Source organism: Uloborus diversus, chromosome 8 (genome assembly GCF_026930045.1).
Source record: "Uloborus diversus isolate 005 chromosome 8, Udiv.v.3.1, whole genome shotgun sequence".
Taxonomy (NCBI): domain Eukaryota; kingdom Metazoa; phylum Arthropoda; class Arachnida; order Araneae; family Uloboridae; genus Uloborus; species Uloborus diversus.
In genome coordinates, this window is record NC_072738.1 from 124,111,616 (window position 1) to 124,135,250 (window position 23,635).

At 33.6% G+C, this 23,635-nt stretch overlaps 1 protein-coding gene across 1 annotated transcript in view; it reads left to right on the plus strand.

Moving 5' to 3' along the window:
* The window catches only part of LOC129228580 (rho GTPase-activating protein 44-like), a 127,415-nt gene that overhangs the window by 91,699 nt on the left and 12,081 nt on the right, over positions 1-23,635 (plus strand). The window contains exons 2-6 of the mRNA XM_054863262.1: positions 12,832-12,979; positions 18,232-18,311; positions 18,471-18,582; positions 20,411-20,487; positions 22,305-22,428. Coding sequence (XP_054719237.1) covers positions 12,832-12,979; positions 18,232-18,311; positions 18,471-18,582; positions 20,411-20,487; positions 22,305-22,428 — 541 coding nt within the window. The remainder of the gene's footprint in view (positions 1-12,831; positions 12,980-18,231; positions 18,312-18,470; positions 18,583-20,410; positions 20,488-22,304; positions 22,429-23,635) is intronic.

Genomic DNA, 23,635 nt, shown 5'->3' on the forward strand with positions numbered 1-23,635 from the left:
GATTATTATAGGACTTATTCTGGAAGCTCGAGCTTGGCTTAGGAGGTCGACCATCTGCAATCCATTTGGAACATGACTTGACCCAATGTCCAACGGCTTTACAATAATTACAAATATTTTTGTTGCTTAACTTGTTCTTGGCTTGAAATTTCTTCGCATGCGCTTTATTTTTAGACTTGGCGACAACAAGAGCTTCTGCAGCTTTTTCACTTCTTTCATTGTTGTCGGCGAAATTTCGCTCAAACATACTCAACTGAGCAGCCAAATCTTCAAAAGGCTTTTCTTCATCTTTTGCAAGAAGCATCCAACTTGATTTGAATGATTTAAAGTTACTTGGTAAAATGTGTAGAATTTTGCATACGAGCAACATTTCTGGCAGTTTATTTTCCCCTTTCGCTATGAGCCCGTTATTCAGCTCATTCCACAAACTACTTAATTTCGCTACATGTGTTGAAATGTCATCTCCAAAAGTCCAACCAAACTTAAAAAAATCATTGCAGGTTTTAAACAGTTGATCCTTTGATGAAGCTTCAAACAACGTTTTCAAAGCTTCCCAAGCTTCAAAAGCTGTATCTTTGTCCATAATCTTTTGATAAACGGAGTCTGTTACTGTACTTGCGATCATACTCTGGGCATAACTGTTGGCTTTTCGGTATACATTGGCGCATTTTTCATACTTTTTGACTTCTGCAGCGTCTGCTGTACTAGGTAATTCTTCCGGTTTCTTTAATTTACCATCAATTACGTCCAATGCCCCTTCGTGATAATCTAATATATCTCTTATCTTCCGTTTCCACATTGGAAAATCTGCTTCTCCAGATAACGGTTTTACAGTTCTTGATAAATCCATCTTGAACTATTTTCTTTTCGGATTTAACTTAGTCTCCACTTTAATCTTTTAAAAACGCAGTGAGCTTACTGACGTCCATAACCTGATAAATTTTACATAACCTAATGACTTTAAGTAACATATTAAGGTTATGTATCTACTTAGCAGAGTAAACTGTGAACTATAAAGATGACGAGGCGAAGATATTATTAACAAAACTTTATTCCAACTTACTAGATGATCGCCATTGTAAAAGTTCAAAAACTACTTACTGTTGCCTAACAATAATAAAGAAATATATATAAACAATAATACAACTTTAACAGAGGAAGCAATATTCCCAACAAAAACAAAATGACACATGCAAAAACTTGACGACTATCCCAATGTCTGAATTATTGCAAAAGCAAAGCAAAGAGCGAAAATTGAAAGTTATTTTAAAAGCCTTGCTTGAATGAATTACAAATATTTTATTTGTTAACAAACATAAGATGGCAACAGTTCAAAATTTTAAATCATTGAGATAATATTTCCGATCATTTCCATACAATTAAAATCACGAGAAATACGCAGACGACAATCTATTACGATTTATCTTTCTTATTGTTGCATTAATAAAAATATTTTTATTCGCAAAAAAAAATCAACACCTCTTGGAGCGATCGGCGTCAAAATAGAACCAAAGCCTGTTTACATATGGATTCACATATATTCCAAATTTCAACCAGAACGTAGCATTACTTCTTGAGATAGGGCACTCAAAATGGAAAAAAAGAACGGGTGATTGCGCTACCCCCCTTTTAGCTGTTGACACAAAAATAAAATCAGTTCTTATACCCACTAAGGGCTACTTGCCGATAAAATTTTCTTTCATTCCGTTCATTATTTCTTGAGATACAGCAGTCACAATTGACGACAAAAAACGTTCTACAGCTCAACCCCCGTTTGAGTTATTGACACCAAAATTGAATCAGCACCTGTTCCTGTTAATACCAACATATGGACCAAATTTTGTTTGATTCCGCCAGTAACTTCCTGAGGAATAGCAAGCACGCGTAACTCGAAAAACGTCCCATTGCTCCAGCCCCCTTGGAGGAATTCGCGCCTAAAACTAATGGGCACAAGTTCACATAGGGGCACATATGTGTACTAAATTTCGTTCGATTTCATGCGGTAGTTTTTGTTGTAGAGCGGCCACAAAAAACTGGTCACACACAGACGTGACACACATACATACACACACACACATACATACATACACACACACACACACACACAGACATTTTCCAAAAATGGTCGAAATGGACTCAGCACACCTCAAAACGTTCGAATCCGTCAAAATTCGAAATTCGAAAATTTGCACGAATCCAATACTTTCTTCTATATATTAGATATAGAAGAAAGTAAAAAAGAACAAATCGCAGTAACGATAATTGCTTCTGAATTGATTACTATATTGGCATATAATTAAATCCATGAATAATGACCTACCATAAATAACAAGCACATATTATGTGCAATACACATTTTTTTTTTTTGAAAGGAGGTTACTTTTGGAATTTGTTTTTTTTTCTTACTGTGGTTTGCTTTCTAATTTGAACTGAATGGGGAATTTTTTTTTTGCAAAACAAGCCTCGAATTTTCCGGCATGCTGATCAACCTCTCATTTTTCCGGCACACCGGATAAACCGGGGTAACACGGTATTTTGAAGAAAGTTTTTATAAAATAAAGTTTGAATCAGTTTAAATTTCCCGTGCGATTCTAACGCATTCAATTTCATTTGAAAAGTAGAATGTTATCCGACTCATTTTACTATTTTTCAAAGGATCTGCATGAATTAGGGGAAAAAAAATTTTTTTTTTTCGAAGATAGTCGAATATTATCACTCAAACTTATCAAATATTATAAGTTAAATCATTATCTCTAAAATTACATTTCGAGGAAAAATAAGTGACCTGATTCATTCAAACCTGGATCACCTCAACTGTATCGGAGTAAAGAGAGTCATTTGCATTACATATTCTAAATTATAAAGGATGGGTTTGCGCATCCTATATTACACTCGAATTTCGAATAAGTATGTATGTTCACTAAAAACATTGATCGTTGCGTTGTTCTACGCTGGAAAAATGTTTGAAAATTATTATCTGTAAATCATAGTGATTTAAGTATTAAGCTTGAGCTATTGGCAATGATATTGTGATTAAAAACATTTAAATGAACTTGGCTGACAAAGAAATGCCAATTTTTGTTATTTATTTAGTATAAGAGTTCTCGCCAAGTGAGGAACATCCTTGCGTGCTGGGTGAAAGCGTCGATGTCATGTCATGTGAAATTGTTATCTCTTTTAAACAGGTTCATTCAAAAGTGGCAAATTTTTGGAGAATTTTTATATTTAAGTTCGTCATAAAACTGCAATAATTGTTGTGCAACAGTTTAAATGTTATGGTAACCTTGGCATTGTTGCAATAATTATATAATATCGTTCTTATTTATTCGCATCATATTCGACGTTGTTTTTATTCTTCCACACCAGTTTATTAGGGTATTAGATTCAGGGTTGCCCCGACGGGAGGTCAGTGTGACCTTCCGAAAATGTCCTTATTCGGCAAATTTTGTCTGACGATTCAGCAAAATTATCATCATTTGGCAAAATTTGGTGGTTCTGTTCGGCGAAATTTGGACTTCCATTCGGCAAAATTTGCTGTTCCATTCGGCAAATTGAGAATTTCCACCTTTCCAAAAATTTAAGTTCGGGGCGTCCCTGATTAGAACGTTTCATTAGTGCGACTTCTTTCTTTTTTAATTTTATTTTGGAGGGTTTTTTTGTCCATTAATTGCTGCGATAAAATATCACCAGTTCTTTCAGTACAAATTATAAAAACGGCAGTTAACATTTTCAGCACCTAGACATTATTCTCAGTTTTTTCGTCCCCCCCCCCTTTTTTTTCCAAAGGTGTCGAATAGTTATGCTCGATCCCATTTGCAGCCGAAAACCCGCCTCTGCAATTACACAGATGCTCAAGTTGAAATGACTCCTCTTTGTGCGAGTGCATGTTCATGCAATTGACTACATCATTCACTTACGACAACGAAATAAGTTCTCTTGAAGCCGTTTGTTCTGTTACAACATTCCCACCGTGGGAAACATGCTGGGTCGAAATCTGCCGTTGACCCTCCTTTTCCCTTTCAAGGACACTTCAAAGAAAAGATATTTCTTTTTTCTTTTGCTCCGCCGAAAATTACCGTTCTTAGTGGGCAATAAAGTGTATGTGCGGGGTTCTTTTTTGTAAGGGAAGAATGTAATTTGGTTTAGATAGGCGTTTGTGAGAGTGATACTGAAGATTAAAGGATTTTTATATTTTTTATGCTTTATGCATTGAATGACTGAATCCTTCAGCTTTTGTAACTTGTTAAGGGGTGGCAGAACTATTATAAATTTATTCGAAAAACTGTCTGTTGTGTGCAGGGGTGGCCATTGCCCCCAAGGGCGCACCCCCACAACCAGGCCCAACGAGAGGCCATGTCAGCCTAGTCGGAAACTAGGAGCCCGGACCTTGGGTCCGCCCGACGACACTGCCGCAAAAAGGAAAGAAGGGAAGAAAGAAAAAAAGAAAGGAAGAAAGAAAAATGGATAAAACTCAGAATAAGGGAAAACGTAAAGACTAAGTAAAATTTACTCTTTTGGCATCTACTGTTGTTGCACTTGAAATAGAGTTAATTGTTTGCTTTTAAGCAGTTTTGATTCCCCCCTCCCCTTTTTTCTTTTTTCTCTTTTCTTTTCTTTCTCCCTTTTTCTTCTTTCCCCTTTTTTTCTTCTTTTCTCCTTTTTCTTTTTTTTGGGGAGGGGGGGAGTGGGAGGGGCTGACTGACCAGGAGCCCGCCTCTCTGCGCCCCTGCCCACAACTGCTACTCATCACTGGAAACTTTTTTTTTTGCCGCAGGCAGATTGTAAGAGCCGCTATGGGCGTCTAATGTAACAGCCCGGGCGTCTTGTAATTTTCATCCAACATGGCGATGAAATGCAATAACTGACGCTCACGAGTGTTGATGAGTATAAGACACCAGATGATGATGACCCAGGTAACTTGCTTTAAATCAGACAGAATGGAGACTGATAACTGCTGCTTTTGAAGACAATTCGAAACTTTATGAGAAATGTAGTTTTGCTACCACACTTCGTGGACAATGGTCGCATAGAGAACCTCATGTAGTGGTCAGACATCTACTATGTAGTGGCGTAAACAGTTCACACAACTGCACACTCTTCCCATATGACTTTTGTGGTACTTAAATGCTCTATACAAAGTCTGAGCGCAATAACTCTGTCATGAGCGGCATTACCCCCCATTATTGATGTAATTAAAGAAACAAAGTGATATCATATAACTTTTTTGCAAATGTAAATTATATAGTTGGTTGCAAATTGTTCCTTATGCTTTCGAGTTCTACTTCTTTAAAAATATATTGATTTTTTGTATAAATTTGATAAGCTATGTATGTTTTTCCAAAGTGAACGTCATTGCATATTTCCTCGGCGGTTTTTTTTTTTTTTTCTTTTCTTTTCTTTTTCGTCCTTTCTATTTTACACTAATATTTACCTTAACCCTTTATGCCCTGACTGGACTTTCCCACTTTCCCATCCCATCGAATGGGACCAACTCCCATCGTAAAAATTGCTAAATGAAAAAGTTTTTTGGTTTAGTATTTTCAATATGAGGTATTTCTCTTGCATGAAGAAATGTAATTAGAAAAATTAGAAAATTCCCAACTGTTTTCCAAGTTTTAAGAAACTTGGGTCATAACTCATAAAGGGTTAGACCGAAAGCGTTATCTGTTCGTCCTTATAAAGTTCCTACTTATGCTGACGAGTGGACGAAACTCAGTGTTTACCTTCCGTTAGATAAAAAATTTCAATTTCTACGAACGAACATAGCGGCGCTCGAGAGAGTTCTCGTTTCATTTCATTTTAAATACATTTTTGCTTTGCTGCGTGTCCGCGTTTTGAGTCTTCAAATAACTCACATCGTGTTTGTGACATCTATGTATAGAATTTAGCATTATGCGTTCCCTGAAAAGGTAGTTGTGGTCTAAATGTAGCGTTATGAATCTCTAATGTTATCGAGTTTAATTCATGAACCTACAGTAATGTACACGACAAACCTTTTAAATTTCGTACATACTTTCTCGTGTGAAGTATGTTCTTTTGCAACTTATCTGAAAGCACTTCTTTGCTAAGAAATGTTTGGAATATAATTAACTTTAATTCTGTGTTAAAAATTTTCCGTTAATGTTATCATAATAATACAGATTGATTCAAAAGTCACGCAAGACGCAAACCGTTATAAAAAATTTTACTTAAAAAATGCTATTAAGTTTAAAGGCAAGTTATTTAGCTTGTTGGCAGTACCATTCTTTTTGATATTTCGAAATGACGCTCTATTTTAAAGACTTTCTTCACTTTACCCACCACCACACTAGAGGAGTTTTTCTTCCGCTTTTTAATTGTTGATAAAAACAATCAAAAATTAAAAAAAATACAATTGTAACGTATTTCCACTTTTTAATCGTTGCCATAAACAATGGAAAAAAAAGTGATCATAAAATTAGTATTGTTAATAAATTTACCAAATTAATTTCAGAGATAAACTTAAGCAAACTTATATTTGTGGGTTTTAGGCATTTTAAACGTTTCAAATACTGCAGGTTTTCGAGCTGTCTTTAACGTACAAATGTTTATGAATGGTTTTTTTCTCCACTGTGCTTGTTCAAAATTGCTTTTAAATGAGAGCATACAAACTTGCAATATTTAGAGCACATAATGGTAATGAGCTATTCGATCTTTATGTGCAATACATTTATTAACTAAAATCAATACCTAAATAAAAAAGGTAAAAATGTTTTAAATTTTAAAAAGTTTCACCCCAAATAAATTTTAAAACGAAAAAACTTTATCAAATATAAAAAGTTCTGGAGGGTTAAAAACAATCTGGGTGTATGCGCGATTCGATACGGCCCTATTCGAATTCCAAACTGAAAAATTGTCACGAAGTAGTAAACGATTCCGGTTTTATCCAGATGAAATTCTTTCTCATAATTTCAGCAAGATATCTGCTATCTTTTACTTGCAAGTATTTATTTAAAATTGCTACAATTTTATTCAAACAGCCTTGGCTGATGTAACCCATACAGTCGCCTTCCCGTTTCATTTCCTATTGTTCACATCATCATGGGAAATGGAGTGTCATCTCCTCTTTCATTTTTCATCATTCGAACCAAAACGGCTTTGATGACTGACGTAAAGTGGCGCAGAGGAAACAAAAACTCGGCCCCGGGTATTATCGAGAAGCCGTTCTATTTATCACAGTATGATTTCTATTCTCTCTTTTTTTGAAAATAACAAAGCAACTCTTGAACTGAAGCACGCTGCTTCCCGTATAGAGTCAGAAATTACGTAAATCCTCTATTTTTTTTTCTGACATCGATGAGGTTCATTGCAATCTAAATTTAGCATTAATCAAAATCATTTCGACAGCTAGTTGTTTGGTTTACAACTTTACAAGACGGTGTGGTGAAATACTATGGTTCACAGGGGTGCCCCCCCCCCAAGTTCAATAACGCAAATCCCCCCTCCCCTCCCCCCCCAAAAAAAATCTCAACCCTCTTTCCCTTTCTTATTTTTTATTTAGCTCTCTTATTAAATTTATTTATTTTAAAAATATTTTTTATTTATTTTTAATTATTTACTATTCTCATTTTATTAGATAAGTTCTGACTTTTAATGACACACACACAAGCTAAATAAATAAATGAAATGAAATATAAACAGAATAAAATAAAATAAAATAAATATTTTAAATTAAAAATAAATCAATTAATAAAATTAAATAAATTAATAAAAAAATAAAAATCCCCCCCTTTTGGTAGCGCAACTTGCGCCATAATCTCCCCTTCTCCCATGGGCAACCCTGGTGGTACATGAAATCAGAGCTTAATTTCCATGGGAACTCACGGGAGCCCAGCTGCTGCACTTCCTTTCAAATTTAGGTGAATTTTTACATAGTTGACTATTCACATATGAGGCCGTGAGAAGCAAAGGAATGTAAGTGGACTTTTCAAATTTTCTTATAAGACGCGTTTTAAGTTCAGATCCTTGATAGGCTTTCATTGATTTTTTATTGAGCAATCACGATTGCTTATTGACTGTTTTTGGCGTCCTATCATTTTATTTTCCCACCGCCACCCTCCGCACCATCACCGTCGACCGGCTCCTCACGATGATGCTCCTATAGCGAAAGCCGTCTCCAGGTTGCATCCATGTCCTACACACACGCGCATACATACACAACTACACACACATACACAAACACATACACAAACACATACACACACGCATACATACAGACGCATACACACACATACACACAACTACCCACACATTCATGCCTGCACACAGACACAAACACACATGCCTACACATACATTAACATACCCCCTCACACAAACACACACGCCTACATACACACACTCGTGATTGCGAAAAACATAATTTGAATTCAAAATGTCAAAATTCAAATTAATTTTTTTTTTCTAAATCATGCTGTATAGCAGCATTTACAAGAGCTACTGGTACCATCTCTTGCCACAAAGCAGAGGACAGGTTCCCCTATTATTCGTATTGGTTATCTCTAAAATTTAACTTTTGCTACTTACATCCCTTTGCTTCTCACTGCCTCATATGAAAATGAGATCTGAAGACTATTGGGCTCCAACACTTCTTTTTCCAGAAATAAAGACCTGTATGAAACTAGAATAAATGAAAGAAAAAAAAACGTGCAGCACAGCATCTAGCCCATTGCATTAATTTGAATTTTGGCATCTTGATTAGAAATTATGATTTTTCGCAATCACGAAATGCGTTAGGAGTCTTTCTACTCTCTGAGTTTCTTGTTTCAACAAATGGCTCCTCTATCGCAATTCGTGTTTGCGAAAAATATATTCTGAATTCAAGATGTCAGAATTCAAACTAATGCCAGTGGCCGGATGCCATTTTTTCTAAAGAGGATTATGTAAAGTCGAGTGCATAACAAGTGAAAAAATAAAAATTTTAAAAGAAGCAATTTGATTTAGATCTTTAACGTCTTGTTTTATATAAGTTGAATACTTGGATTTTATTTACCAAAACAAAACTTTAAATTCCTTGAGAAGTGGTATTGGAGAAACGTATATGTAAGAGAGCTCCCTTCCTGAAATCCCGAAACACTTAATCCTCATATGTATATAATAGCGATAATGATCCAGTGACGCTGACGTCATCCACAATGAAACTCACTCTACGGCATGATAATTTGATAATATGATTTGGCAATGTTTGACATGCAGGGAAATGCTCTGTTTTAACAAGACTGAACTGGATCCGGTAACTGAATAACTGTTTTACGGATAAAACTGTCATTTTAGGAAAATGAAGAAAAGAAGAAGTGGTCCACAATGAACGCTATCTACTGAAGTTTAGGGTTAATCCACGGAAGTTAGGGTTACAATTTCAACTGTCAAAGTATCACCAAACAGGCAATTGTTTTGTTCAAATGTAAAAGCAATTTTCACTCGTCATCCCTTGACCGGAGCTTTTCTGGTATCTATATATATAAAAATGAATGTTTGTCTGTATGTCATCCATGAACTCAAAAACTACCCGGCAGATTTGACTGAAACTTTCACCGTTTGTTATTTTTGGTACTGGGAATGTTTATAGACCAGTTCGAAAAAAATCCGATCGATAGTTCCTTTTTTTATTCCAATTTAAGTCACAATCCATTCTATAAATACGAATAAAATTATCGGCTGCAGAAATTAATTCGCGTAAAAGATCTGATTGATAAGGAGTTAGCTGTTGCCATTTTTCTTGAGTTTGAACAAATAAATTCTTTCTTTATTGTTTTATGGCTTTTCATGCAACGGGGGGATTTAAAACTTTTTCTATTTGATATTTTTAGCGATTGATTGATCTTGCAAACTGCGTGAGTACAAAATTTGAGTATAGTCACGGCTTCACTTGATACCTGGACCGATTATTATGAAAATTGCTATATATATATATATATATATATATGTATTTTTCCACGGAGAAGGTGCATAATATGCTCATTGAAGCCACTCGCCACCAGGTGGTATTGCAGGGTAGTAACTTTTTCCCCGTTCAACCGATTGTCATGAAAATCAGTATAATGATGTATTTTTTTGTTGGCGTAGCAACGCGCGTCGGGTACAGCTAGTATTCAATATTTTGCAATTTGCGTATCACAGCATTGCCCTTTCACGTTTAGTTTCCGCGCTAAAGTATACATTTACTACTTTCACGCCATACTTGTTGAAACAAACCTACATTCGAAAACTGTTGATCTCAATGTGTGTCTGTGGGAAGCGGTAGGAAAGTTGACTTCAACGATGTCTAATTAGAATGAAATCTTCCGTCTGTCGACAGCATGGTTTGTTGATTCGGTGTCGGTTCACCGGTTATGTATATCCGAATGAAATCTGAGGGATAATCAAGTTCCTTTCGATTCTTTTTTGATATCGTTTCCCAACTCTTCATTGGATGAACGGTCAGTGACTCAGGAACAGATCTGGTTCCTGCTAAATCTTTTCTCAATGTTCCATGTCACTATTGCATTTTTTTCTCTCTCTCTCTGGCAATTTTCTCTTTGCTCAAATATCATTTAAAAAATTATATCAATCCCAATAACAGAAATTTAAAAGTGGATGTTAATGGATTGCTGATTTTTGTTCCAATATATACATTTTTTTTTTTTAAGGTTTACTTTTCATTTATTTTATTTAATTAAATTATTTATTTTCCCTCTCTTTTGCGAAGTTCTTGGTACTATACTTCTGATTTGCAATTTAAAAAAAAAGAGAGAACCCGTTATTGAGACCGGAGAGTAAAAATATAAATAGATCGAATAAATTTCATAGATGTTGTTTTGATACAATATCACACATTGGACAATGATGGATTCAAATTGTAGCTTAAAAACAATGACCGGTTTTTATAACATCAAAGAAATTTGATGAAGATGTTCAGCATCTTAAAATGAGGGTGAGTTTGTTCTCATAAGGTCAACTCAAGTTCTAAATGTTAAATTGATCTGGCCAGTTTTTCCCTTGTAAAGATTCATCAGTTTTTCATTATGTTTTTGAATCTATCATTTCTAAAAGAAGAGATTTTACACAACCATAAGCTTTTGGATAAGGTCAAAATCAGTTGCTTTTCAAAGGGAATGGGAATGGTAAGCTAAAATCTAAATTTGATTTATGTTTAATATGGGAATTGAATCCGGTTTTTATCATTAGCTAACCGATCATTATTGAAATGTGCTATTTGTTGAAGTTGAGTTCCCTAAATTTGTTTTAAGGATTCGTAAACGAATGTTGACAAGTTTTTACGGAACTTCCGTCGTAATTGCATAGGGGCATACGAACGTATTGAATGAAATCTCCCTTTTGACTTTCTCCAAGTTAATTATAACGAGTTTTCCCATGGTGTCTACGTGTGTACCTATGTACGCTTGTAACCTGCATTAGAACCCCTATAACTAGAGAGGCTGACGCATCCGCCGTGTTGGAGCAAGTGAGAGTAAGCGTACTTATCGCACAACAGGGAAATACAGAAAAAAAAAAGACATTCCGTAGAACACTGCAACATGCTAGCAAAGATTACAGAGCATTTATAACGTAATGATAGTAAAATCATGAGAAATAAATCGACATTAACCTCACACAAGCGAGCTCCATTTCCAGGCTGCCAGTCACTTCGTCGGCAGCTAATTATCCATTTCTTTTTTCTTTCTGCATCTGCTGGAAATCTGAAGAGCTGAAATCCTTTTTTAGAACAGTTTGCGCGATTAATAGCCGAACAACTACCCATTTGACTCAATTTAACACATGCTAAAGAAATGTAAACATCAGCAGCGATGCTATCGCTGCGATCAATTTTGCTCCAAAATGGCGGATGCGTCAGCTCCTCCACTATAGGGGTTTTAACCTGCATAGCTCAAAAACATTTAGTCGTAGAGATTGAAATTTCAAGATTTTAACATGAAATGAATGTGCAATTGGCATTGCACATTCAAGTGTCATCTACCATTGCATTATGTTTTGCGACTGACGTGTGCTTACAATTTTTGACACATCTTTTCTAAGTCGATCTTTACCGAAGTTATGTGCAAATATGTTTTATATATTTTTAACCACTCGTATCGCCGCCACATTCAATTCGAGGGCTTTATTCCAACTCATGTAAGGGGCCCCATTTTTACGAAGCTTAGGAAGTAGATAAATAAAAGTTTTACCTAATTTTTTTATCCCTGACTCCGTTTGCACCCGGGCCCACTAACTGTGGCACCCCCATGTGGGTGTCATTCGCTGAACCCCCAATGATGTACCACGGAACCTTAGGGATTCGCGGAACATAGTTTTCTATCTCTGGTTCTCAAACTTTTCACCGCTGAGGACGCAGGGTACCTTTCCCAATTCCAAGCAGACCACATACGATACGAATAATATTTTCACAAAAATTGTATTTGATGAAATGATATGATTGCAAAGGTTTTTATATTATATCATTCGCTGAACCCCCAATGATGTACTACGGAACCTTAGGGGTTCGCGGAACATAGTTTTCTATCTCAGTGGTTCTCAAACTTTTCACCACTGAGGACACAGGGTACCTTTCCCAATTCTAAGCCGACCACATACGATACGAATAATATTTTCACAACAATTATATTTGGTGAAATGATATGATTCCAAAGGTTTTTATAATGAATTTAATTACTGCTTAAAAAATATAATGTGGATTAATGTTTATCAGGCTATTCGTGAACCACATGAAAATTTCTCGCGCGCCGCTAGTGGTCCGCGGACCACAGGTTTAGACCCCTGATCATTTTCAAGATTCCTGGTACAGATTTCTAAAAATGTCTTTTTCCCCTTGTTTCAGGAACGAGAAAAGCTCTGTTCTGACGGAAGAATTGAATGCTGCCGAGAAGCGAGTAGATCTGATCAAAGAGAGCTGTTACGCCTGCGGTAAGAAGCTGTCGTCATGCATGCAGAGACTCACCCAAGACAGCTCGGATCGCAGGAATTCGGTAAGATCGCGAAGCTTCTTGTCACGATTTTATAAACTAAATATTATCCTCTCGGCTGCCCAGAAGCAGTTTCGGAAAGTGAAGCATGACTTGTTGATTTCTTCCGTTAGAACATCCAGTGTCATCATTCTTCTTTCAGGATAGGAATCCAGTCGATTTTCGAATTCTTCCCAAAAGCTTTTTAAAAAGTTTATAATGTTGTTTTATTAGTAGACCAGTACGTAAAATATAGGGAGGAAGAGTGATCGCTCACGAGACTTTTTTTTCTGTCTTTATTGTTATGTTTTCCACTCTCTTTGGCCCACTGTTCTGCCATAGTGTTACGAATAAAAGAATACGTGAATAATGACTTTCAATGGAAACAGGCAGGTCAAATTGAAAAAAAAAAAAAAAAAAAAGCTGCAGGGAATCCCTTTTAAAGATACCATATATTCATGCAGGCCCGTATCTATAAATTTTGGGGGGCCCTGCAACAAAATCAGTACGGCCTCTCCACAGAGGCCAGCAGCGTATATTTGCAACGTTACAAGTCTTAGTGAAAGGTTTTTCAATCTATTTCTTGTGCCCACGCACTGCGGGGTCCGTTGGTACGCTGTTGCGGGCCTGTATGCATGATTACCTAGCTGGACATTAATTTAGACTTATTATTTTTTCGTCCTCTAATTGTGTATTATGCAGAAGAGACACCGTTGTAGATCCATCTCATGTCAGGGTCAAGGACACCCCAAATTTTAGTTTTTGGGTCTGTGAAAATTCTTAATTTGTCGAATGGAGCTCCAAATTTGGCAAATCGTAAGGCAAAATTTACTGAATCAGGACAGTTTTTGGAGGTCACAGTGATCTCCCTCACACTGAAGCGTCCCTACATGTCAATAAATGCCCTGAGGTGTCTGGACATTCATATGATTAGATATTCGCAGGCCGAAGAGAAACTTTAGACTATTTGCCTTGTTTTTACTTTTAACATGTTCTTATATTTTACATCTTGACCTTTTCATGCTGTTTTGCTTCTCTTCATGTGTGAAGAGTTGTGTCCTCTCTTCATTGTGTTGAGTATGCTAATTGCACTCTGGGAGATGAATCTGTATTTTCAAGAGCTACTGATAAAATTAAGAATTGAAAAAAAAAAAAAAAAACTTAATGCCCAATCTTTACTTATGCAATAAGAAGTCTATCGTGAAATTTTAACCAATGTTTCTCGCAATTTAAAAGTTTTTCTGAATGATGTGAATTATGCGATTTTAAGCCAATAAATACGTGGAAAAGTGGTATTCCTTGGAATACCTAAAAGTGAGGTGATGATCGCTCCAATTCTCGAGGATTTACTCATTCAGAAACGTATGCTCAAATCTCACGAAATTTTCGTCATACTTGACGAAATTGTTTCGTGAAAAAAGTCTCCGAGTAAACCTTTCGTCATATTGACGAAAATTTCGTGAGGTTTGAGCATGAGTTTATTGATTCAGCAAAGAAAGAATCGTTGCAAATGACGAAATTTTTCCTTACAATTGATGAATCCTCGAAAGTGAACGTGCTATTTCTGAGAGTATGACAAAATACTTTATTCTAAACACTTTTTTGTTCCATGAATAAAACTTCGTTTCATTAGATCTTCCGATTTAAGCTCTGTTGATTTGCGCATTCAGATAGAAGATTCTAGTAATGGTCCGAAGGGGGTCGAGCTCCTGATGAAGAAGCTTCTAAAAGCTAGAATGAAAGGCGGATTTGAGTTGAGCTAACGGAGCGTTTTTTGATCGAGAAATCAAAGCGATACAAGCGGTACTGTATCGCTTTGATTTCTCGGCTGTGTAGCTAATCTTAGTTTAACTACGGTATTGTATTTTATATTTCATCTTAGACTTTTTAAATTGAAGAGAAGAAGGAAGTCTTTATGTGTCTTGTATCTTCAAATATGTATATGTATATATGTATATATATATATATATTTTAATCGAAATTATTATTATTATTTATTTATTTGTCGATAAAATTATAGTTCGAATGTGACAATGTTTCGTTCAAATCGGCTGGAACTTCATTTTATTGATTTTTTTTCTACTTGAAGTAACTTTTGTTGAACTGTTGAAAAAGAGCTTAATATCACTGCCTACGAAAAAATATGAAACACATCTGAATCCTGGTTTAACTATCGGCTATTTAAGGATATTTTTTGAACAGTTCAAAAACAATTTCATAACTTCTACGGTACAAATTCAAATTACTTTGTCTCAAAGATTGTCATCCGTGAAAATTATTTTTTAGCATCGAAGAATCGAGAAAATTACAGAGATTAGGATTTGAAATTTTCTTTTTAAAAATGTACAGGAAAAAAAAAAACATATTAAAAATAAATAAATTTCCCTATAGACTCATCATTGAAGTTTGGAGATTGGATGATTATGATTTAATCAAACCGCGTAGTGAATTAAATGCAATCGAAACAATTGCAAACTGTTTTATTTTTGCTATGAATGTTTATTATAATGTCAAACCTTTACTTTCATCCTAAATTTTAAAAGTTACTCTTTATTTTTGTTTTGCTTGCGGTAACTGTTTAAACTTTTTTTTTAAATTCTAGTGTAATTTTTAATTTTAAAATACTTGTATATTTTTTTCTTTTATTTACTTGTTTATTTCTAGGAAAGTTTAAAAATAAATTCATTTTAAGGGAAAAATTTATTTGTTTTCAATATCGTCTGATTGAAACATGGAGACCAAAAACAATCTTGTTTTTGAAAATCAATTTTTTGTTTGTATCGATTACAGGAATTTAAATCAATCATTCAATTGCTATTTGTATTCCCTTCGTTAATTTATGGTAATTTTTTCATTGTGGCGAAAAATAAGTTATTTTTCCTTAAAGTTGGCTTTTTCTCTGCAGAAGAATCTCAACTCGAAAGAACCTTTTACAGGGGGAGATAAATGTTGGGAAATAGCATGCATTTTTTTAACTGCGTAAAATGTATTTAATGAATTTTCAAATGAAAAACAATTTATAAAATATAGTTTTCCATTTATCGGGACATCGGAACCTTGATATTAGCGAGACAAAAATTGATTGAATAACATACAGAGAGCTTTCTTTTTCAATAGCTAATAAATAACGATCTCCGATCTTGTTCAAATCTTGCAACTCAATTTTCACCCACTTCCTATGATCGGAAAATGACATGAATTAAAAACAATTATAGAATATATAGTGTTCCATTTATCGGGACATCGGAACCTTAATATTTGCGAGAAAAAAATTGACTGAATAACATGCAGAGAGCATTGTTTTTCAATAGCTAATAAATAACGATCTCCGATCTTGTTCAAATCTTGCAACTCAATTTTCACCCCACTTCCTATGATCGGAAAATGACATGAATGAAAAATAATTTATAGAATATAGTTTTCCATTTATCGGGACATCGGAATCTTAATATTAGCGAGAAAAAAATTGATTGAATAACATGCAGAGAGCTTTGTTTTTTAATAGCTATTAGCTCACGATCTCCGGTCTTGTTCAAATCTTTCAACTCAATTTTCTCCCACTTCCTATGATCGAATTATTTTGAAATTTGGCGTGCGACCTCAGATTCGATGACAATGCAAAATTCTACAATCAAATCGGTTAATTAACTATTGATTATCCGTTCATTCCAATTTTAATCAATACTTTTGCATAAATCCTCAAAAATGATAAAAAATGCTCGCGAAAATTCGAATAAAGTATCCATGGAAACCCCTAATTCTTCTCGTTTAGATAAAAATTTTCCAATGTTTCAAGGAACGTTAATTATAATTGTTTATGACTAATTTCATGCTAAAATGTAGGTAAGCCTTCAATAGGAAATTCATTATTGATCATGCTCATTGTTCAGCAATGCTTTTTTTTTTTATTTGTATTAAAGCTTTCAGATAAGCATTATCTTCAACTTTTAAAGCAATATAATATGATTTCTACACACGTGGGGGGGGGGGGGGAGCTTGACCTAAGTAGGAATTGGCTTAATCTTTACTAATAATAAAGCTGAAAGTCTCTCTGTCCGGGAGGATGTCTGGATGTCTGTAGGATGTCTGTGACGCTCATAACGCCTAGACCGTTCGGCCGATTTTCATGAAATTTGGCACAAAGTTAGTATGTAGCATGGGGGTGTGCACCTCGAAGCGATTTTTCGAAAATTCGATGTGGTTTTTTTTTCTATTCCAATTTTAAGAAAAAAAAATCATAAGATGGACGAGTAAATTACGAAATTATCATAACGTGGAACCGTAAGATGGGTACAAGCCAACTGGCGAGAAAATTCACCATACATTATTTGTAAATATACAGGCGAACCAAAAGACCTTATGATTTTTGTATTACGGGCAAAGCCGTGCGGGGTATCACTAGTTATATATATATATATGTAATTAAGTCAAGAGCTGGGGGGGGGGGATAGTACATGTCAGCATTATCAAAAATCTTGTCACCTTTTATGTTACTCGTTTAATGTCAACCATACAAAGCCTACCTCGCAGTTGAAACAAGCAAGCAAATTCTTGATAATTCGATAAAAATGCAATTACTCGCTGACATGTGCGTTACCGACCTCTGTAGAAACCAGCAAATTATTTATGATATGCCAACAACTGCTCCAGCTCTTAGAAAACGAGCAGTTACTGCCCATTCTATTAATTGTCTTAATGTTCTTATTGTTCAACTTTTCCTATTTACATGGTTTTTCAATTTACATTGTTAATATTCTTTTGGATTTCTTGTTGTTTAGTACACTTGCCATTGTGCTACCTACGAGTGTGACATTAAATTGTGTAATATATATATATACATATATATATCTTTTTTTTTTTTTTTTTTTTTTTTGAAAATATCTCAAATTTCCTTCTTTACCTCAAATCATATGGTCCTCAATGGGTCGAGTGGTTAATACAGAAACATCTCATTACAGCGAATACCAAAGCAACGAATATCCGTTTCAACAAAATAAATGTTCAATTTGGTTTTAAATTGCTATTAACATTACTTGAGTTTCAATACAGCTGAATTCCAGTTACAACGAACAAAACTTCGGTTCCTAGAGGTTCGTTGTAACGGAATTCAATTGTATTATTCTCATTGTTAAATATTTGTTCTTGGGCACGTTATTTTTTGCTGGAAAGTTTTTTTTTTTTTTACATCCTTGGTGTTACGACTAAGTATGTATGACTATGTGTTTAAGCAGTTTAAAGAAAATCTTTCTTACAAAATCAATGCTTTTTTTCCCCAGAAAAAATTAGTTCCTGAATCTGCTCTTGCCCAGTGCATGGAAGAATGGGGATTGTCTTTAGGTGAAAATTCGATTTTAGGGTAAACACTTTGCTTATTTTTAATTTAATTTAATTTATTTATTGTTATTTATAAGTCAGATGCATTATTCTAGATTTCAAAATCTGAAATGTAAGGACCTTCATATTTAAGATTTTTTTTTATTTAGTTATTTATTTATTGTTTTTTTTTTTTTTTTAGAATGACATTAGTTGATTTCGCACGAATCCAAGACACTTTGGCAACTGATTTATTAAATTATAAAGTGCAAGTTGAGGAATCCGTTGTTGAGCCCCTCCAAAATATTTTGAACGTGAGTAAAATGCATGTGCACTTCAAGTAAATGAATGGTTTTGTAAGAAAAGAACTTTTCTTGTTAAAAAGATATTCACCGTGTTTTATATCTATGGTTCTTGAAAAAAAAAAAGAAAAAAGGAGGTGATATTGCTATCAGTTCGGCAAGCAGAAATCAGGAGAACGATGTTCAGCAAGCAGTCATTTTGCTGAAATAAATGTTTTTAAATCATTAAAAAACAAATATTTTTAATATACAGATGGCTCTCTGTTTAACGACGCTTTATTTAAAGATGGCTTTTCACGGTCCCAGATGGTCCAATATAGTTTTAAAATCATTCTATTTAAGGACGATTTCTTCTTAAGGACGATTTTTTGTGGTCCCTTGAAAGTCGTTTAACAGAGAGCTAACTGTATTTTCTGCTAAGAGCAGATATTAATGCAGTATGTTTTTGGCTCATATCCTCCTTTTAAAATGAGTAAATTATTTTTTGAAATAAGAGAAAATCAATCACAAAACTAGATTTTTTTAAAATAGCTTAATGATTTAGATTTTCTTATTTTACATGACATGAACCTTGATAGGGAATACATATTTTTTTCATCTGTGATAGCTAAATATCGCTTCTGTTTTTAATACTCCATCTTATATATATTTGCTATTATTGATGTTATTCAATAAAATATGTTTTTTATTTCTTAAGATTATTATTTCTATAAGCTTGGTTTGCACTGAAAAGTATGAAACAAATTAAGTATATGATTTCTTGATTACAACCCTCAAAAATTGCAGTTAATCTTAATATCTATATTTGGGTGCAGTCATAAGAGTGGTATCCTTTCAATTTCTGCATACATTATATTTTTCATTTGATTTATCAGTTTCTCATTGGATTAATGTTTTCTATATTTTATGTTAATTGATTCATTAGTTTTTCAATTACTTATAAAGCTTGTTTCACAAAACTTAAATTAAATTCACAAAAATAATTAAAATCCCCCCCCCCCCCCCAAAAAAAATACTTCAGTTGAAAATCTATCCCAGATCTCTAATTTTCTCAGTTATCATTTCTGATAGATAATCACAATGTTAAAGAACATTCCTTTACTCACTTTTAATTGTTTCTGAAAGTTTCGAATTGGTTGATTAAATCATAAGTGTTAGGATACCCTTACATCAAGTGAGACACATTATGACTATTCCTATTACATTTTACTATTTTAAATTGAAAGCAATTTTAGCCCTTGTAATGCTTTAATTGCATCAAAAACATTTTTTGTTAGGTTATAAGCAATTGTTGCCACGCCTGTCATTTCAAATTTTTTACTCAATGTAAATTGTACCAAAAAACAAAAAAACGCTCTATGACTAACACAAACTCCCACTTTCATGAAAGAACATTAATTTTCCAAAATTGGGGGGGGGGGGGTAATAACCCCCTGACCCCTAAGTGACAGGCCTGTTTGTTGCATAGGGTAGTTACAGTAGGGTAGGGTATATTATAGGATATTCAGACCGATAATTTTGCATGTATCAGCAAATGTATTTTTCTTTCGGTAATCCATTTAGGGGGAAAACAATTGAGACAAAATTCAGTTTTGTTATAATATCCACACTTTATAATCTGAAAAGACTCAAAAAATCATGTTCTTTATGTAGAATTTTTATCTAAAACTTAACATGTTTCCCAAAATACATAGCAGATTTAAAAATAAAATTAAAAGGAAAAAAAAATGAATGGTAATATTTTTAGAAGGTTATAAAATAATGAAAATGTATTTCAAAACTTTATTTTGCCAATTTATCACATTTTCTGCAATACTTATTCATTTGTTTTACTTTATAGATTGACATATCAAAAATTATTAAGTCTCGGAAACAACTTATAAAGCTCAGCTCTGATATGGATTCTGCCAAAACTAGGTAAGACCCTTTGAAAGCTAAAAATTATTTGCTTGGAACTACTGTAAATTATCAAGTACTATACCACCTCATACAACATAAAAAAGCATCATTATTTTGTCTATTCTTAAACTGACATCATTTATTTATTTTTTATTTATTTATTTATTTATTTATTATTATTTTTTTTTTTTTTTTTTTTTGCTTTACACACTTTGCTTAAGGATGTAAAATAGTCATGAACACTTGAGCTGTTTTACAGCACTGCTAGTTCTTAACAAAAATAAAAGTTGATCAATTTTTATTGAATTGTGAATAAAAATGCTGGAAATTCTAATACTGTTATTCTGTCATAATTAAGTAAGATAAACACAGAAAAAAACAACACTAATCATACATCTTTAAACAAGTCTGCTTAAAACCGGGAAACAATAACAAAAAAAATAGTGCGCTGTTTTACCAGTATTTAAAATCATTTTCAGAATTTCAATCTTATACCCATACATTTTTGGAGGTATCCAGTATACTAATAACGAACTGAAAACTCTGTTGGAATATTTGAAATCAAATGTATTTTTTTTTTACTTCAGACTTATTTGCCGTTGAAGCCAAGAAATAAAGTATTATTATAATGCTATGTATTGTAATATTGTAGTTGTAAATAAATGTGTGTCTAATATTAAATTCTAGTAACTTTAATTTTTGTAAAAACTTGTTTTTTATTTTTGCAATCATCTGCATTGAAATAATGAATCAAAAGTTATTTTAAACTGTTTCTGCACCTGTGTAATTTTTGCTTTAATAACTTTACTCTTAGCAAGAACATTTGCATTAAGAAAAATGAAATGTATCCGTTAAGAAGAACACATTACTTGTTTTGTAATGAAGTTCAAAATTTTTGAATTTTTTTTTCTTTTTTCTCAATTCTTCATACATACTTGTTTATTTATTTTATGAATGATTTTGAGCTGAATCTGAAAAGAATTTTATCTATGTCAGGGGATGGCAACCTTTCTGAAAGTAACTGTTTTCTCCCTGGTGTAGAAAATTATTTTTTAGAGACCCAAATATAAGTACATGCGTAAGTAATATTTGAAAAATACAGTTGATTCTCTGTTTAACGATGCTCTATTTAACGACTTCCCCTATGTAACGACTGCTTTTCGCGGTCCCAGATGGTCCACTATAGTGTTAAAAGCATTCTATTTAAGGACGCTTTCTACTTAACGACGATTTTTTTGTGGTCCCTTAAAAGTCGTTAAACAGAGAGCCAACTGTAGTAAACTTATTTTGCTTTGAAATATCTAGTTACGAATGACCAAACATTTTATTTTATCTACTAACAGGACATTTGACTCAATCTATACAGGGAAATTGATAAACTTTTTTTTACAACTATATAATTAAAATAAACCTAACATTAGTAGTATTGCATAGCTTTGTTTAAAATACAAATTAAATGTAAAAAAAATAATAGCAGTGCAAATATGTAAGATTTATGAGTTTTTGGTACAGGCTCAATAGGTGGGAGGAGAGGGGGTGAGTGAAGATTGGCTGGATGGAATTTTGGCGTAAGCTATGTATCACAAAATGGTATCAACTTTGATGAATATTCATGAGTTTTTAAGTTAAACAATCAAGAGCCTGTAATAGGATTCTACTGAGCCTAATGGTCTTTGAGAGCCATAGGTTGCCAATTCCTGAACTATATGTAAAAAAATACTTTTTAGTTTTTATTATGAAATGAAATATAATGTCAACTTGTTAAAAAATTAATTGAACAGCCTTTTTAAATGATTTTGTTAAATTTCTCTTTAATGAAAAACATCTTTTCCCAGGTACCAAAGTTCCATGAGAAGTAGTCAACAAATCTCTGGCAATGGGCAAACAAATGCAGCAGCCAAAGTTCAGCTTCTGAGAGAAGAATCTGAAGATTTATCAAGCAAAGTTGAACAATGCCGGGTATGTAGTTTGCATTTCTTAGAACTTGTTAATAACTGCCAAACTTGAAAAGTACAGCCCAACAGTTTTATCTTTCTAAAAGTTTCATTTTAGGTGAAAAGTGGAAAATTATTTCATTACATATATTATTAAACAAATTAATTATCTTCTATACACAAAATGGTATTTTTGTCGCTACTTGACTGTTTATTATGGTCTAAGGTCCAACAGGTTGAACTATACTTATTGAGTTTCCGCATAAGTTATATGTAAAAATGTATGTAAAAATATTACAAACATAATGGTTTGTCTAGGCAAAAGTGGTCAAATCAGAGGGTAATTGTGATTTGAAGTTTCAATAGTGAGTCATTCTGCAAGTTTTCTGATGGAATCTTCAAATTTTGTTAGAATCTGCAAATATTCTGTAGATTTGTTTAATTAGAAGTAGATCTAAATTTTCCCCAAGTGATGCTTATTCGACTCAAAGCTCAACATTTTTGCAGGAAAGTTTTTATGTGATGTGGTTACAAAATTCTGTCAGACATCTGCAGAGATTTTGCAAAACTTCTTTAATTTGAAGATACTTGCAGAAAATCTCCAGAATTACTGGATTATTGAAATTTCAAATTGTAACACCCCTATGATTGGAGTACCTTTGTTTAGACAACTCTATAGCATAGTGTTATAAATTTTAATAATACGTTATTGATATTAATAAAATTAAAAAAAAATAATTTTTACATTGCAAATATCGTTGTTACAAAAATAATTATCAGATATAATGGTATTTTCAAAATAAATAGCTAATATTTATCAACTGATGTATATTGACAAACCCTGAAAAATTAGGAGGAGCTCATTTGTGTTCCATTGTTTATTAATGTTAAATTTGTTATCTATATTTTGTCAATTTACCGCTTGATTTTCTTTTCTTGTTTTATTTACTCAGAAATTTCGCTTATTCTTGATTACTATGAATTTTTTTATTCAATAAATGGTGCTTTCCACAACCGATATTTGTGTACAAATCCATGAAATTTATGACCACACATTTATATATAGTTTTTTGTTTTTTTAGTTATTATCCCCCCGCCCCCGCTCCCGATAATAATAACAATGATCAGGGGCGTGCACAAGGGAGGAGAATAGACACCTGTTGGCCCAGGCCTGAGCCTGAAGGGGGCCCGAGATTTTTAAAATGAGGAGTGAAATATATGTAGGGACGTGG